At 53.4% G+C, this 15,758-nt stretch overlaps 1 protein-coding gene across 2 annotated transcripts in view; it reads right to left on the bottom strand.

Moving 5' to 3' along the window:
• adam19a (ADAM metallopeptidase domain 19a) overlaps positions 1 to 15,758 on the bottom strand; it is a 69,049-nt gene that overhangs the window by 15,128 nt on the left and 38,163 nt on the right. For both annotated transcript variants that reach the window (XM_052036600.1, XM_052036607.1), the window contains 2 exons: positions 15,426 to 15,621; positions 2,518 to 2,626 (listed from right to left, as the gene is read on the bottom strand). In XM_052036600.1, coding sequence (XP_051892560.1) covers positions 2,518 to 2,626; positions 15,426 to 15,621 — 305 coding nt within the window. The remainder of the gene's footprint in view (positions 1 to 2,517; positions 2,627 to 15,425; positions 15,622 to 15,758) is intronic.

The raw sequence follows: 15,758 nt of genomic DNA, 5'->3' as shown, positions 1-15,758 counted from the left end.
GAAGGTGAAAAATTGAGACCAGCTCAATTTTTACGGGGAGGTCAGGGAGTGGCAGTGCTGCAAGAGGTCCCAGCAGGGCTGTGGGAGTGGCCGTGCTGCCCAGCAGGGCTGTGGGAGGCGACCAGTGGGGCCATGGGAGGTCCCAGCAGGGCTGTGGGAGATGCCCAGCGGGGCAGTGGGAGGTCCCAGTGGGGCTGTGGGAGGTGGCCAGTGGGGCTGTGGGAGGCGCCCAGCGGTCTGGACTGTGGGAGGCGCCCAGCGGTCTGGACTGTGGGAAGTGCCCAGCAGGGTTGTGGGAGATGCCCAGCACGGCTGTGGGAGATGCCCAGTAGGGCTGTGGGAGATGCCCAGCAGGGCTGTGGGAGATGCCCAGCAGGCAGGGCTGTACTGATGCAGGGACACATCCTGAGCCCAGTGGCAGATGGTGACTGCATGGATGGCAGTTCTGATACTGGCAGCAAGACCCAGTCACTGGAAGTCATGCTGAGGCCGCAGACCGGGTCGGAGGGTAAAATGTCCCGCTGAATGAGCACACGTGTCCACACAGCGGTCACCCAATCTGCAGGGGGAGGAGTCCCGGTGAAGGAACTGTTCATTTCCCTCCAGAGAAGCTGCCTGACCTGCTGAGTTCCCGCAGCATCCCCATCGCCCAGTCAGCAGCTGGTCTCCCAGTGTCGAGGGGACCACAGAGGGAACACTGACTGCAGCTAGAAGTGAATCACTGCCAGTGGGAAGGGAAGAGGGGAAAGGACTGATGTCACATCACCTGTGGTCGTGCAGAGAAAGAGCCCGGGGACGGGGAGTGGGGGGGGGGGGCGGTGGGACGGGGAGTGGGGGGGGGGAGTGGGGGGACGGGGAGTGGGGGGACGGGGAGCGGTGGGGGGGAGCAGTGGGACGGGGAGTGGGGGGGGGGAGTGGGGGGGGAGCGGTGGGACGGGGAGCAGTGGGACGGGGAGCGGGGGGACGGGGAGCGGTGGGACGGGGAGTGGGGGGACGGGGAGTGGGGGGACGGGGAGCGGTGGGACGGGGAGTGGGGGGTGGGGGGAGGGGAAGAGCAGAGCCTGGGGACGGGGAGTGGTCGGTGGTGGGGGGGGGGGGGGGAAGGAGAGCAGTGCCGGGCAATGCAGAGCAGTGATCCCTGGAACTGCTGAGGGAGGAGGGAGGGGAAGATGTGTCTGGTGATGGAGCTGGGAGCTGGCGGAAATGGCCAAGGATGACCCACTGGAGGCTGGTGGGGTGGAAGGGTGCGGAGCAGGGGAACTCTGTTCTTGTCCTGCTCTGGAGGTGAAGGGGTGGGGCAGAGCGCAGGGAATAAACGGCGTCTGGTCAGGAGCTCTGTCCACTGAGGCAGAGAGAGGTCATGGTTCAGGGGTTCCTGTGTGGTAAATCTCACCATTGGAGCAGATGTGAGGGCAAAGGAGCGACTGGAAGAATAGTGCAGAGTCTCTACATGGTCAGGGCGGGGCCAGGGTGGGGCCAGGGTGGGGGCAGGGCGGGGGCAGGGCGGGGCCAGGGTGGGGGCAGGGCGGGGGCAGGGTGGGGCCAGGGTGGGGGCAGGGTGGGGGCAGGGCTGCTGAGATCAGCTGTGGATTGGAATGGATATTGGTGGTTAGCCCGTTGCTGAGGTGGAGATGGAGAGATCCAGGGGGTGGGGGAGAGGGGGGAACAGGTGGGTAGGGGGGAGGAGGAGGAGGAGGGGGAGACGGGAGGTGGGAGGAACAGAACTCAGGGGGTTGAGCAGAATCTGCGGAGCAGAAGGCGGGAGTCGACATTCCTGCATCGGGACTGAGCGGGGAGGGGGCAGATGCCGGTGCATGAGAGGGGCTGGTTGGTGAGAGGTGGGGGCAGATGGGGAGGGGGTGGGAGGGTTGACCAAAGGGAGAAGACTGGGTGGGGGTTATCTGAAACTGGAGAACTCAATGGAAGAGTGCACCACAGGAGCAGGCGGGAAGGGCGTTCACACCGCTGGGCTGTCGACCACCCAGGTGGTGTATGAGGTGCTCCCCCAGTCAGTGAGGCTGAGGACGAACAGGTCCGTGTGGGAATGGGGAGGAGGGAGCTCGGCACGGCCGGGAGCTCGGCAGGGTCAGTGTGGTCAGGGTGCAGGTGCCCCGTGAACCGGTCACCCAGTCTGTGCTTGGTCTCACCAATGTAGAGGAGGCCACACCGGGAGCACCGGATGATGTCAGCCAGGTTGGAGGAGGTGCGAATAAATCTCTGCCTCACCTGGAAAGGCCGTTCAGGTCGCTGGGTGGTGGGTGAGGGAGGGGCAGGAGGTGTGGGGACAGGTGTTACAGCTAGAGGGGAAAGTGCTAGGGTCAGGGAGGGTGGGTGGGGAGGAGATGTGGCTGCTGGAGGGATCTTGTATTGAGAGGAAATGGTGGAGGATGATGTGCTGGGAGCGGAGACTGGTGGGGAGGGGGAGACCATTCGTGCAGGAAATGGAGCAGGTACTTGTGGGGGCTCGATCACCTGTAGCAAAGAGGAAGCCACTCCCCCCACAGACCGGACACTCACCTGCTGGAACATTTAAGAAAGCCTCCCTCACCATCCTTTCCGCAGTTCCCATAGTCATTGCCAGCAGCATTGACAGCTTCGAAGCAGGTCAGGGGGGCAGGCAGGGCACCTGGAGTGTGGAGACAGCAACACCTGTCTGAAACACCGGACTCAGCTCACTGTACGTGACTGCTGATGAGAGACGGGGAGGGGGGGGGGGGAAGAGGGAGAGGGGGAGAGAGAGGGAGGGAGAGGGAGAGGGAGGGAGAGGGAGAGGAAGGGAGAGGGAGAGAGAAGCAAGTTTCAGCCACACAGCCTAATGCCCCTCCCTCACTGGGAAAACACTGGAACCCATTACCAAGGAGATAATGGCTGAACATTTACATCAATGGTGCTGAGGTTGAGAGGGTTGAGAGCTTCAAGTTCCTGGGAGTGAACATCACCAACAGCCTGTCCTGGTCCAACCAAGTTGACCCCACGGCCAGGAAAGCTCACCAGTGCCTCTACTTCCTCAGGAGGCTAAAGAAATTTGGTTTGTCCCCTTTGACCCTCACCAACTTTTACTGATGCACCACAGAAAGCATCCTATCTGGATGTGTCACGGCTTGGTACAGCAACTGCTCTGCTCAGGATCGCAAGAAACTGCAGAGAGTTGTGGACACAGCCCAGCGCGTCACGGACACCAGCCTCCCCTCCATGGACTCTGTCTACACTTATTGCTGCCTCGGTAAAGCAGCCAGCATAATCAAAGACCCCACCTACCCTGGACATTCTCTCTTCTCCCCCCTCCCACTAGACAGAAGATACAGAAGCCTGAAAGCACGTACCACCAGGCTCAAGGACAGCTTCTACCCCGCTGTTATAAGACTATTGAACGGTTCCCTAGTATGATAAGATGGACTCTTGACCTCACAATCTACCTTGTTATGACCTTGCACCTTATTGTCTGCCTGCACTGCACTTTCTCTGTAACTGTAACACTTTATTCTGCATTCTGCTATTGTTTTCCCTTATACTAACAGTGCACTGATGTAATGAAATGATCTGTATGGATGGCATGAAAAACAAAAGTTTTTCACTGTACCTTGGTACATGTGACAATTAAACCAATTTACCAATTTACAAAACCACAGGAGAGTCAAACAGACACTGACTGGATTAGAAGGTTGGGCTACAAAGAGATGTTGGACGAACTTGGGCTGTTCTCTCTGGAGTGTCAGAGGCTGAGAGGAGACCTGATAGAGGCTTATAAAATTCTCTGCAGTTGTGGACACAGCTCAGCATATCACTGAAACCAGCCTCCCCTCCATGGACTCTGTCTACACTTCTCGCTGCCTCGGTAAAGCAGCCAACATAATCAAAGACCCCTCCCACCCTGGACATTCTCTCTTCTCCCCCCTCCCATCAGGCAGAAGATACAAAAGCCTGCAAGCACGTACCACCAGGCTCAAGGACAGCTTCTAAGACTATTGAATGGTTCCCTAGTACAATAAGACCTCACCGTCTACCTCATTATGACCTTGCACCTTGTTGTTTGCCTGCACTGCACTCTCTCCGTAACTGTAACACTTTATTCTGCATTCTGTTATTGTTTTCCCTTGTACTACCTCGATGCACTGTGTAATGAATCCCGGATGGTATGTTGCCTCCCAGGTGCCAGGGTCCAGGATGTCACTGATCGGGTCCACAGGATTCTTGAGTGGGAGGGAGAGCAGCCAGAAGTTGTGGTTCATGTTGGCACCAACGACATAGGTAGGAAGGGGGATGAGGTCCTGAAGAGCGAGTTCAGGGAGCTAGGCAGAAGACTGAGGAACAGGACCTCAAGGGTAGCAATCTCGGGATTGCTGCCAGTGCCACGTGATAGTGAAGGCTGGAACATGAGGAGGTGGCAGATAAATGTGTGGATGAGAAGCTGGTGCAGGAGGGAGGGTTTTAGATTTCTGGATCATTGGGATCTCTTCTCAGGAAGGTGGGACCTGTACAGAGAGGACGGGTTACACCCGAACCAGAAGGGGGCCAAGATCCTTGCGGCTAGGTTTGCTAGGGTGGTTCGGGAGGGTTTGAACTAGTTTGTGAGGGGGAAGGGAACCGGAGGAGTAGGTCAGAGGAAGAAGGGGATGGGGAAAAGTTAGATCAAACAGGTAGAGAGGCTTTGGGGAAGGAGAAGTAGAATACAGGCTATAAAAGTAGTAAGGTAGATGGACTGAAGTGTATTTACTTAAATGCAAGAAGTGTTAGGAATAAGGGAGATGAACTGAGGGCTTGGATAAGTATGGGGGACTATGATATTGTGGCTATTACTGAGACGTGGCTGACGTCAGGAGAGGAGTGGATATTGAATATTCCTGGTTTTCGGTGTTTTAAGAGGGATAGGGAAGGGGGGAGAAGAGGAGGAGGGGTGGCGATACTGGTGAGGGACACTGTTACAGCTGTGGAAAGGATGGATGTTGTAGAAGGATCATCTCTAGAGTCCGTATGGGTGGAGTTAAGGAACAAGAAAGGAGCAGTTACTCTACTAGGAGTATTCTATAGGCCCCCCGGTAGCAGTAGAGATATAGAGGAGCAGATTGGCAGGCAGTGTTTGGAGAGAAGCAGAAATAACAGGGTTGTTATAATGGGAGACTTCAACTTCCCAAATATAGACTGGAACCTGCTTAGTGCCAATGGTTTAGATGGGACGGAATTTGTTAAATGTGTCCAGGAGGGATTCCTGATGCAGTATGTCGACAGGCTGACTAGAGGGAATGCCATGTTAGATCTAGTTTTAGGAAATGAACCGGGACAGGTGAAGGATCTATTGGTGGGTGAGCATTTGGGGGACAGTGACCATTGCTCCATAACCTTTAAAATTGTCATGGACAGGGAAAGGTGCAGAGAGGACAAGAAGATATTTAATTGGGGAAGGGCGAACTATGAGGCTATAAGGAGAGAACTTGGGAGTGTAAATTGGGATGTCCTTTTTGAAGGGAAATGTACCATGGAGATGTAGTCGATGTTCAGGGATCTTATGCAGGATGTTAGGGATAAATATGTCCCGGTGAGGCAGAGAAGGAATGGCAGGGTGAAGGAGCCGTAGGTGACGAGAGAGGTGGAAAGACTAGTTAGGGAGAAGAAGGTAGCATACATAAGGTATAAGCAGCAAGGTTTAGACAGGGCCCGTGAGGAATATAGAGTAGTGAGGAAGGAACTTAAGAAAGGGCTGAGGAGAGCTAGAAGGGGATATGAAAAGGCGTTGGCTAGTAGGGTTAAGGAAAATCCCAAGGCCTTTTTCACCTACGTGAAGGGTAGGAAGATGGCTAGGGTGAAGGTAGGTCCGGTTAAAGACAAAGGTGGGAGAATGTGGCTGGAGGCGGCGGAAGTGGGAGAAGTTCTCAATGAATACTTCTCTTCAGTATTCACCAAGGAGAGGGGTCTTGATGACGCGGAAGGGAGTGCTGGTAAGGGTAATGTTCTCGAGGTTGTAGATATCAAGAGAGAGGATGTGTTGAAGTTGTTAAATAATATCAAGACAGATAAATCTCTGGGGCCTGACGGGATTTTCCCCAGGCTGCTTCGAGAGGCGAGGGAGGAGATTGTTGAACCGCTGGTAAAGATCTTTCAGTCCTCCTTGTCCACGGGGATGGTGCCGGAGCATTGGAGGGTGGCGAATGTTGTCCCCTTGTTCAAAAAAGGTAGTAGGGATAGTCCAGGGAATTACAGACCGGTGAGTCTTACGTCTGTGGTGGGTAAGCTGTTAGAAAGAATTCTAAGAGATAGGATCTATGAACACCTGGAGAATCATGGACTGATTAGGGACAGCCAGCATGGCTTTGTGAAGGGAAGATCTTGTCTCACAAGCCTGATAGAGTTCTTTGAGGAGGTGACCAGGAAGATTGATGAGGGTAGTGTGGTGTATGTGGTCTATATGGATTTTAGTAAGGCATTTGATAAGGTACCTCATGGTAGGCTTCTTCAGAAGGTCAGAGGCCAAGGGATCCAGGGAAGCTTGGCTGTGTGGATTAGGAATTGGCTTGCCTGTAGAAAGCAGAGGGTTGTGGTGGAAGGCGTGCCCTCGGATTGGAGGGCAGTGACTAGTGGTGTCCCGCAGGGATCGGTTCTGGGACCTCTACTTTTTGTGATATTTATAGATGACTTAGATGAGGGGGTGGAGGGCTGGGTTAGTAAGTTTGCAGACAACACTAAGATCGGCGGTGTTGTGGATAGTGTGGAGGGCTGTCGGAACTTACAGAGGGATATTGATAGGATGCAGAGCTGGGCTGACAAGTGGCAGATGGAGTTCAATCCGGAGAAGTGTGAGGTACACTTTGGAAGGACAAACTCCAGGGCAGAGTACAGGGTAAACGGCAAGGTACTTGGCAGTGTGGAGGAGCAGAGGGATCTGGGGGTTCATATTCACAGTTCATTGAAAGTTGCCTCACAGGTGGAAAGAGCAGTTAAGAAGGCCTTCAGTTAAGAAGGATTTCATAAATCGCGAGATTGAGTTTAGGAGCCGCAAGGTGATGATGCAGCTTTACAAAACTCTAGTTAGGCCACACTTAGAGTACTGTGTTCAGTTCTGATCGCCGCATTATAGGAAGGATGTGGAGGCGTTGGAGAGGGTGCAGAGGAGATTTACCAGGATGCTGCCTGGATTAGAGTGTATGGAATATGAGGAGAGGCTTAAGGTGCTAGGGCTTTACTCACTGGAAAGGAGGAGGATGAGAGGAGACATGATAGAGATATATAAAATATTGAGAGGAATAGATAGAGTAGACAGTCAGCGCCTCTTTCCCAGGGCACCAATGCTCAAGACGAGAGGGCATGGCTTTAAGGTTATGGGTGGGAGGTTCAGGGGAGATGTCAGGGGGAGGTTTTTCACCCAGAGAGTGGTTGGTGCATGGAATGCACTGCCTGGGGTGGTGGTGGAGGCAGATACATTGGACAGGTTCAAGAGCTTGTTGGATAGGCATATGGAGGAATGTGAGATAGAGGGATATGCGGGAGGAAGGGGTTAGGTACTGTGAGGGTGGTCTGATGGACGGCACAACATGGTGGGCCGAAGGGCCTGTTTTGTGCTGTATGGTTCTATGGTTTTCTATGGATCTGTATGATCGGTTTGCAAGAAAAGTTTTTCACTGCACCTCGGTACATGTGACAATAATAAACCAATTCCAATTCCATATTATGAGAGGGATATTAAGGGTAGACTGGCAGAATCTTCTCCCCAGGGTAGTAAAGTCAAATATTAGAGGGCATGGTTTAAAGTGGGAGGGGGAAAGTTTAACAGAGATTTGCGGGGCAAGTTTTTTTTTCCTACAGAGAGTGGGAGGTGTCTGGAACAGGCTGCTGGGGAGGGGGGGAAGCAGATACAACAGCAACATTTAACAGACATTTGGACAGACACGTGAACAGACAGGGTACAGAGGGACAAACCATGTGCAGGCAGACGTGCAGTTTGAATTGATATCATGGCAGCACAGTCACTGTGGGCCGAAGGGCCTGCCCCTGTGCTGCACTGTTCTACTTTCTGTGTTCAGAGTCAACATGGATTTCTGTAAGGGGGAGAGTGTTGGACAGCATTGCTGGTGTGTTTGGGGGTATAAACACACGTAGCGGTCAAAGAGAAACAGCAGATGTGGAGCACCTGGATTTCCAAAAGGCATTTGATAGATCAGTCAACTGCACATCAACAGGTGGAGAATAATATGGGAACTATTAGGGTTAAAAGTAGTGAAGTTTTGATGCAACTTTATGGGGTGTTGGTGAGGCCACACCTGGGGCACTGTGGTACCTGGTGAGGCCACACCTGGGGCACTGTGGACACTTTTGGTCTCCGTATTTAAGGCTGTGCCAACACAGGAGTCTGCGCAGGGAAGGGTTACTGTGTCGACTCCTGGGGTGAGAGGTTGACGATATGGAGTGGTTGAGCCAATACTCATCCGAGCTCAGAAGAACAAGAGGGGATCTTATTGAAACATCAGATTCTGAGATGGATGAACAGGGTCAGTGCTGAGAGAAGGTTTGCTTGCAGCTGGTGAATCAGGAAGAATGAGTGTGGTCAGTGTTTTAGCTCTCTCACCGAGGTCTGGTGTTATTCCATCACTGAGTAGATTGAAGTCTGCGATCATTGGGTCTTTGGGTGACACAGTGGGGCAGTAAGTAGCCGCTGCCTCACAGCTCGTGACCCAGGTTCAGTCCTGACCTCTGGCGCTGTCTGTGTGGAGTCTGCACGTTCCCTCTGCGTGGGTTTTCTCCTGGTGCTCCGGCTTCCTCCCACATCCCAAGGGTGGGTTAATTGGCTGCTGTAAATTGTCCCTGGTGTTAGGGTGAGGGGTAAAACCTGGTTTGGGGGGGGGGGGGAGGTTGATGGGAATGTGGGGAGACTTGTGTAAAGGGGTGTTGGTGGTTGGTGCAGACCTTGGGCTGAAGATCCTGTTTCCGTGCTGGATGAGATTCCGTGACAGACTGAGTTACCAATTCCTGCCTCTGCCTCCCATGTTCTTACTTGCAGAGGGTGGTGGTAGATGGAGTGTATTCTACCTGGAGGTCGGTGACCAGTGGTGTCCTGCAGGGATCTGTTCTGGGACCCCTGCTCTCTGTGATTTATATAAATGCCTTGGATGAGGATGCGGAAGGGTGGGTCAGTAAGTTTGCGGATGACACAAAGGTTGGTGGTGTTGTGGATAGTGTAGAAGGTTGTCGTACGTTACAACGGGATATAGACAGGTTGCAGAGTTGGACAGAGAAGTGGCAGATGAAGTTCAATCTGGAAAACTGTGAAGTGATTCATTTTGGAAGAATGAACTTGAAGGCAGAGTACAAAGTTAATGGCAGGATTCTGAGCAGTGTGGAGGAACAGGGGGATCTTGGGGTCCACATCCATGGACTCCTCAAAGTTGCCGTACAAGTTGATAGGGTGGTTCAGAAGGCGTGTGGTGTGCTGACCTTCATTAGTTGAGGGATTGAGTTCAAGAGCTGCGAGGTGATGTAATGTAAACAACATCCACTGACTCTCCTTTGTCTATCCTGCCTGTTACTTCCTCAAAGAATTCCAACAGATTTGTCAGACAAGATCTCCCCTTAAGGAAACTATGCTGACTTCAGCCTATTTTATCATGTTCTTCCAAGTACCCCGAAATCATCCCTAATAATGGACTCTAACATCTTACCAACCACTGAGGTCAGTGGTTGCCGTCTTTGTCTCCCTCCCTTCTTAAAGAGTGCAGTGACATTTGCAATTTTCAGTCCTCTGGAACCACTGCTGACTCCAGTGATTCTTGAAAGATCACTGCTACTGTCTCTACAATCTCTTCAGCTACATCTTTCAGAACCCTGGGGTGTAGTCCATCCGGTCCAGGTGACTTATCTACCTTCAGACTTTTCAGCTTCCCAAGCACCTTCTGCTTAGTAAAAACGACCACACTCAATTCTGCCCCCTGACTCTCTCGAATTTCTGGCATGTTGCTGGTGTCTTCCACAGTGAAGACTGATGCAAAATACTCATTTAATTCTTCTGCCATGCCTTTGTTCCCCATTACTACCTCTCCAGCGTCATTTTCCTGCGGTCCGATGTCCACTCTTGCCTCCCTTTTACTCTTTATATATCTGAGAAAAACTTTTGGTATCCTCTTTTATATTATTGGCAGCTTACCTTCATATTTAATCTTTTCTCCCGTTATTGCTTTTTAAGGTGCTTTCTGTTGGTTTTTAAAAGCTTCCCAACCCTCTAGCTTCCCACTAATTTTTGCAATATTGCATGCCCTCTCTTTTGCTTTTATGCTGTCTTTGACTTCCCTTGTCAGCCACAGTTGCCTCATCCTCCCTTTAGAATGCTGTTTCTGTACTGAATGCTGTACTTTAGAATGCTGCTGCTTCTGATCCTGCGTCTTCCGAATTACTCCCAGAAACTCCTGCCATTACTAGTCTACCGTCATCCCTGCTGGGGTCCCCTTCCAATCAACTTTGGCCAGCTTCTCTCTCAGGCCTCTGTAGTTACCTTTACTCAACTGTATTACCGATACATCTGATTTTTGCTTCTCCCTCTCAAACTGCAGGGTGAATTCTATCATATTATGATCACTACCTCTAAAGGGTTTCTTTATCTTAAGCTCCCTATTCAAATCTGGTTCATTGCACAACACCAAATCCAGAATTGCCTCTTTCCTAGTGGGCTCAATCACAAGTTTCTCTAAAATTCCTTCTCTTGAAATCCAGTACCAACCTAATTTTTCCAATCTACCTGCACATTGAAATTCCCCCATGACCACCATAACATTGCCCTTTTTACATGCCTTTTCTATCTCCTGTTGTAATTTGTACCCCATGTCCTGGTTACTATTCAGAGGCCTGTACATAGCTCCCATCAGGGTCTTTTTACCCTTGCAGTTTCTTAACTCTACCCACAAGGATTCTACATCTTCTGATCCTATGTCACTTTCTGAGGATTTGATTTCATTTTTTACCAACACAGCCACCCCACCTTCTCTGTCCACCTGATTGTCTTTTCAATAGGATGTGTATCCTTGGATGTTTAGCTCCCAGCTGTGATCTTCTTTCAGCCACGACTCTGATACCCACAATGTCGTACCTGCCAGTTTCTAACTGCGCTATTTCGTATACTGCGTGCATTCAAATATAACACCCTCAGTCCTGTATTCACCACCCCTCTTCTTAAATTTGTCTCTATATTGCCTTAAGTTAAATTCTTATCCCTTTCTAAACTTTGTCTTATTCTTTATTCTGGAGACTTCAGTAACCTCTCCTGCACTCTCCTTCCCTTTTACTTTATCCATACTTTTCCAATCTGTTGAACCCACCCCCCTATTTAGTTTATAGTGTCCTATAACACTGCCCTACTGCAATGAATTACAGTCCCAGAAAAGTGTCACTAAATAGTGATGCAATATCCAAAGTACGTTATGGGATGCAAGGGAGGACACTGCTGGGGCCCTGGCAGATTTCTATATTTTCATTAGCCATAGTGAGGTCCCAGAAGATAAGAAGGTGCCTAATGTTGTGCTTCATTCAAGAAAGGCTGCAAGGACAAGTCAGGGATCTACAGGCCAGTGAGTCTGATGTCAGTGGTGGGAAAGTTACTGGAGGGGATTCTGAAGGACAGGATCGATCAACATTTGGATAAGCAAGGACTATTTAGGGATAGTCGGCAAGGCTTTGTGCATGGGAAATAGTGTTTGACAAATCTGTTAGTTTTTTGAAGAGGTAACCAAGAGGATAGATGAGGGCAGGGCAATGGATGTCATATACATTGACAAGGTCCCACATGGTAGGCTGGTCTTGGAGGTTGATCATGTGGGATCCAGGCTGAGCTCGCCAAGTGGATACAAACTTGGCTTGGTGCAAGGAGTCAGGGGGTGGTGTTGGAGGCCTGTGACCAATGGTGTTTCACAGGGATCGGTAATGGGTCCCCCGTTGTTTGTCAGACATATTAATGATTTGGATGAAAATGCAGCTGGCATAATTAATGTCAGATTCAGAATCAGGTTTATTATCACTGACCTATGCCGTGAAATGTGTTGTTATAACTCAATCAAAAACACACAGTGAAATGCATCTTTTGCGTAGACATAGCATGCCCACAACTTCCTAAGGAATGGCAGATGGGATTTAACTCAGGCAAGTACAAAGTGATGCACTTTGGGGTAAGTTAAACCAGGGCAGGACTTACACAGTGAATGGCAGGGCCCTGGGGAATGTTGTAGAACAGAGAGACCTGGGGGTACAGGTACACAGTTCCCTGAAGGTGGTGATACAGGTAGACAAGGTGTTGACGGAGAAGTATGGCATACTTGCCTTCATTGGATGGGGCAGGAGGTGAATGCAGGAGTTGGGATGTCATGTTACAGATGTACAGGATGCCGAGACCACACCTGGAGCACTGTGTGCAGTTCTGGTCACCCAGCTATAGGAAGGATGTGATTAAACTAGAGAGTGCAGGAAAGATTCATGAGGATGTTGCGGGGACTGGAGGGATCGAGTTATAAGGAGACACTGGACAGCTTGGGACTGTTTTCCCTGGAGCGAAGGAGGCTGAGGTGTGATGCTTTGAATACTTATAAAATCATGAGGGGTGTAAGGTGGATGATCACAGTGCCTTCCCAGGGTAGGGGAGTCTACAACTAGAGGGCATAGATTTAAATTGAGAGGGGAAAGAGTTAAACAGGGCCTGAGGGGCAAGTTTCCACACAGAGGGTGGTGGGTGTGTGGAACGAGCTGCCAGAGGAAGTGGTGGAGGCGGGGACAATTATAACTGACATTTAGACAGGTCCGTGGACAGGAAAGGCTTAGAGGGATAGGGGCCAAATGCAGGCAAATGGGACTGGCTCAGGCAGGCCCCTTGGTTGGTATGGACCAGTTGGGCCGAAGGGCCTATTTCTCTGTGACTCTAGTGTTCCATCACACAGAGACGTGGGCTAGTGTCACTGTCCCAGTGCAGGGAAGGGATCGTGGAATACTGCCCTGTGGTACCGCACTACATCCTGTCACACTACCCCACCGTGCCTGGACACAGCCACTCCACTCTGCCTCCCACACTCTCCCACACAAGCTCCATCCAAGCTCATCATCGAACGGGTCACCTCTCAGCACTCTGGACTGAGCACTGAGCTCCATACAAGTAAATTGGAGTCGGAGTCAGCCCCTCCCGAGTCTTCCTACCAACGTAACCACAGCTGAGCTGCCCCAGGCCTCAGCTCTGCAGTTCCCCGTCGCCCTTGATGCCAGAACTTTCCAGTATCTATTTACTTGCTCTTAAAAAACATTGGGAACAGTGTCTGGTGATCACTGTTCTTGGCTGGTGTCTCGCAGTTCCAGCAGTCAAGCTGTTTCTCTGGAATTTCACATTTGATTCCTCTCCCCCACACATTCTTGGCTCACAGACCTGCCCTTGTGTTTGCTCTGTCCCTACTGCAGCTCAAACCTCCCTAAATGGTCCTCACCGACCTGAAACACTCGTCCTGTTTCACTTCCCACCACTGCTCCCTGTTCTGCTGACTGGGCTCAATATTTTATTAAAGTCTGTGAAACGTTTGAGTCCTGCACCAGTGCAGTCATCGATGTCGCGGAACGGGTTGGGGGAGGCAGACGCTGAGACACCAGATGCTGGAGGCTGCACCAACAAACACCCGCTGGAGGAATTCTCCGGCTCGAGCAGGGTTTGGGACCGATGCAGGGCTTCACCCAAAATGTCGACAATTCCTTCCCCGCCCCACAGATGCTGCTTGACCTGCTGAGTTCCTCCAGCAGTTTGTTTTTTTGCTGGGGCGGGGGGTCCGTGTGGGACAGGAGCACAGAAACTACCCTCAAAAGTTTCACAAACAAAATATTGAGGCCCCTCCACCCCCCACCCACAACCGCCCCACCCTCCCCCTCCACTCCCCCCACCCCGCCCCCCACCCCTCCACTCCCCCTCCCCTCCACCCCCCACCGCCCCAACCTCCCCTCCACTCCCCCCATCCTGCCCCCAACCCCCCCCCCCCCCCCCCCCCCCCCCCCCCACCCCCCCCCCCCCCCCCCCCCCCCCCCCCCCCACCCCCCCCCCCCCCCCCCCCCCCCCCCCCCCCCCCCCCCCCCCCCCCCCCCCCCCCCCCCCCCCCCCCCCCCCCCCCCCCCCCCCCCCCCCCCCCCCCCCCCCCCCCACCCCCCCCCCACCCCCCCCCCCCCCCCCCCCCCCCCCCCCCCCCCCCCCCCCCCCCCCCACCCCCCCCCCCCCCCCCCCCCCCCCCCCACCCCCCCCCCCCCCCCCCCCCCCCCCCCCCACCCCCCCCCCCCCCCCCCCCCCCCCCCCCCCCCCCCCCCCCCCCCCCCCCCCCCCCCCCACCCCCCCCCCCCCCCCCCCCCCCCCCCCCCCCCCCCCCCCCCCCCCCCCCCCCCCCCCCCCCCCCCCCCCCCCCACCCCCCCCCCCCCCCCCCCACCCCCCCCCCCCCCCCCCCCCCCCCCCCCCCACCCCCCTCACTCCCCCCCACCCCCCCACCCCTCCACTCCCCCCCACCCCACCCCCCACCCACAACCGCCCCACCCTCCCCCTCCACTCCCCCCCACTCCCCCTCCCCCCCCCACCCCCAACCCCCTCCACTCCCCCTCCCCCCCACACCCAACCCCCTCCACTCCCCCCCACCCCACCCCCCCACCCCTCCACTCCCCCCTCCCCTACCCCCAACCCCTCCACACCCCCACCCCACCCCCCACCCCTCCACTCCCCCCACCCCGCCCCCCACCCCTCCACTCCCCCTCCCCCCCACCCACAACCGCCCTGCCCTCCCCTCCACTTCCCCCATCCTGCCCCCCACCCCCCACTCCCCCCCACCCCCAACCCCCTCCACTCCCCCCCACCCCACCCCCTCACTCCCCCCTCCCCCCACCCAGCACCACCGTTACTCCCACCCCTCCCCACCTCCAGCCAGCACCAACACCACGTCACTCCCCCCTCAGCCAGCACCACTTCGTATGTCTGTGGTGAAGGTGAACCAGTTGTCACCAGGAATTAGAAACTGTCTAAGTGGTGAAGATTCAAAATCAGGGGGTATAATTCTATAAAACTGTTTCACTTTTCACTGAGGTAGCGTCCTGTAATACTGTTGCTAGCACAAGATATAGTCAAGTAATACTGGCTCACTGTACAGGTACACAGTCCTGTAACAAGTTCCATGGCACGGTATTTACTAAGATTGCTTTGAGCTGGTATCCTGTAACGATATCCCATTGTGCTGACACAGTTCTGTAATATTGCCTCACTGGAGTGAGCTGCGTTCTGTAACAGGCTCCAATACACTTAAGTACTGTCTAGTAATAGTGTCCCATTGTATGAAGCTGCAGATGCAATATGGTTTGTAATACTGCCCCAGGGCACTGTGTATGGTCCTGTAATTTCATCCTTTTACACTGAGGTACATTCTGTAATGGACACACCCTGCTGACATGCCCAGGGTCCTACCTGATCCCCAGAGCTGCTCGCACTGTTGCCGGTGAGACTGACACATCCCATTGTAACAGTAGGCATGGCCGTTCTCACAGCTTGATCCGTCTGCTCTGTAAACGTTGAAAGGACAGAATGCTGACGCTCCCGTGCAGTACTCTGGCAAGTCACATGATCCAGCGGCCTTGCGACATACCGTCCCGGCGGACCTTAACTGTGGGGTTTGATCAGACATTCCCTTAATGTTCCCATTTAAATCAATGCATTATAATAGTGGAGGAATCCTCACATCAGAAGCTGCTATCGCTGTACCCTCTGGGGACCGTGTCAGGGTAACTCAACAGTCAGATT

The sequence above is a fragment of the Pristis pectinata genome, chromosome 2 (genome assembly GCF_009764475.1).
Source record: "Pristis pectinata isolate sPriPec2 chromosome 2, sPriPec2.1.pri, whole genome shotgun sequence".
In the NCBI taxonomy this organism is placed as follows: Eukaryota; Metazoa; Chordata; class Chondrichthyes; order Rhinopristiformes; family Pristidae; genus Pristis; species Pristis pectinata.
Note: the sequence above shows the minus strand (reverse complement) of the source record. Positions and strands in the feature narration are given on the sequence as shown.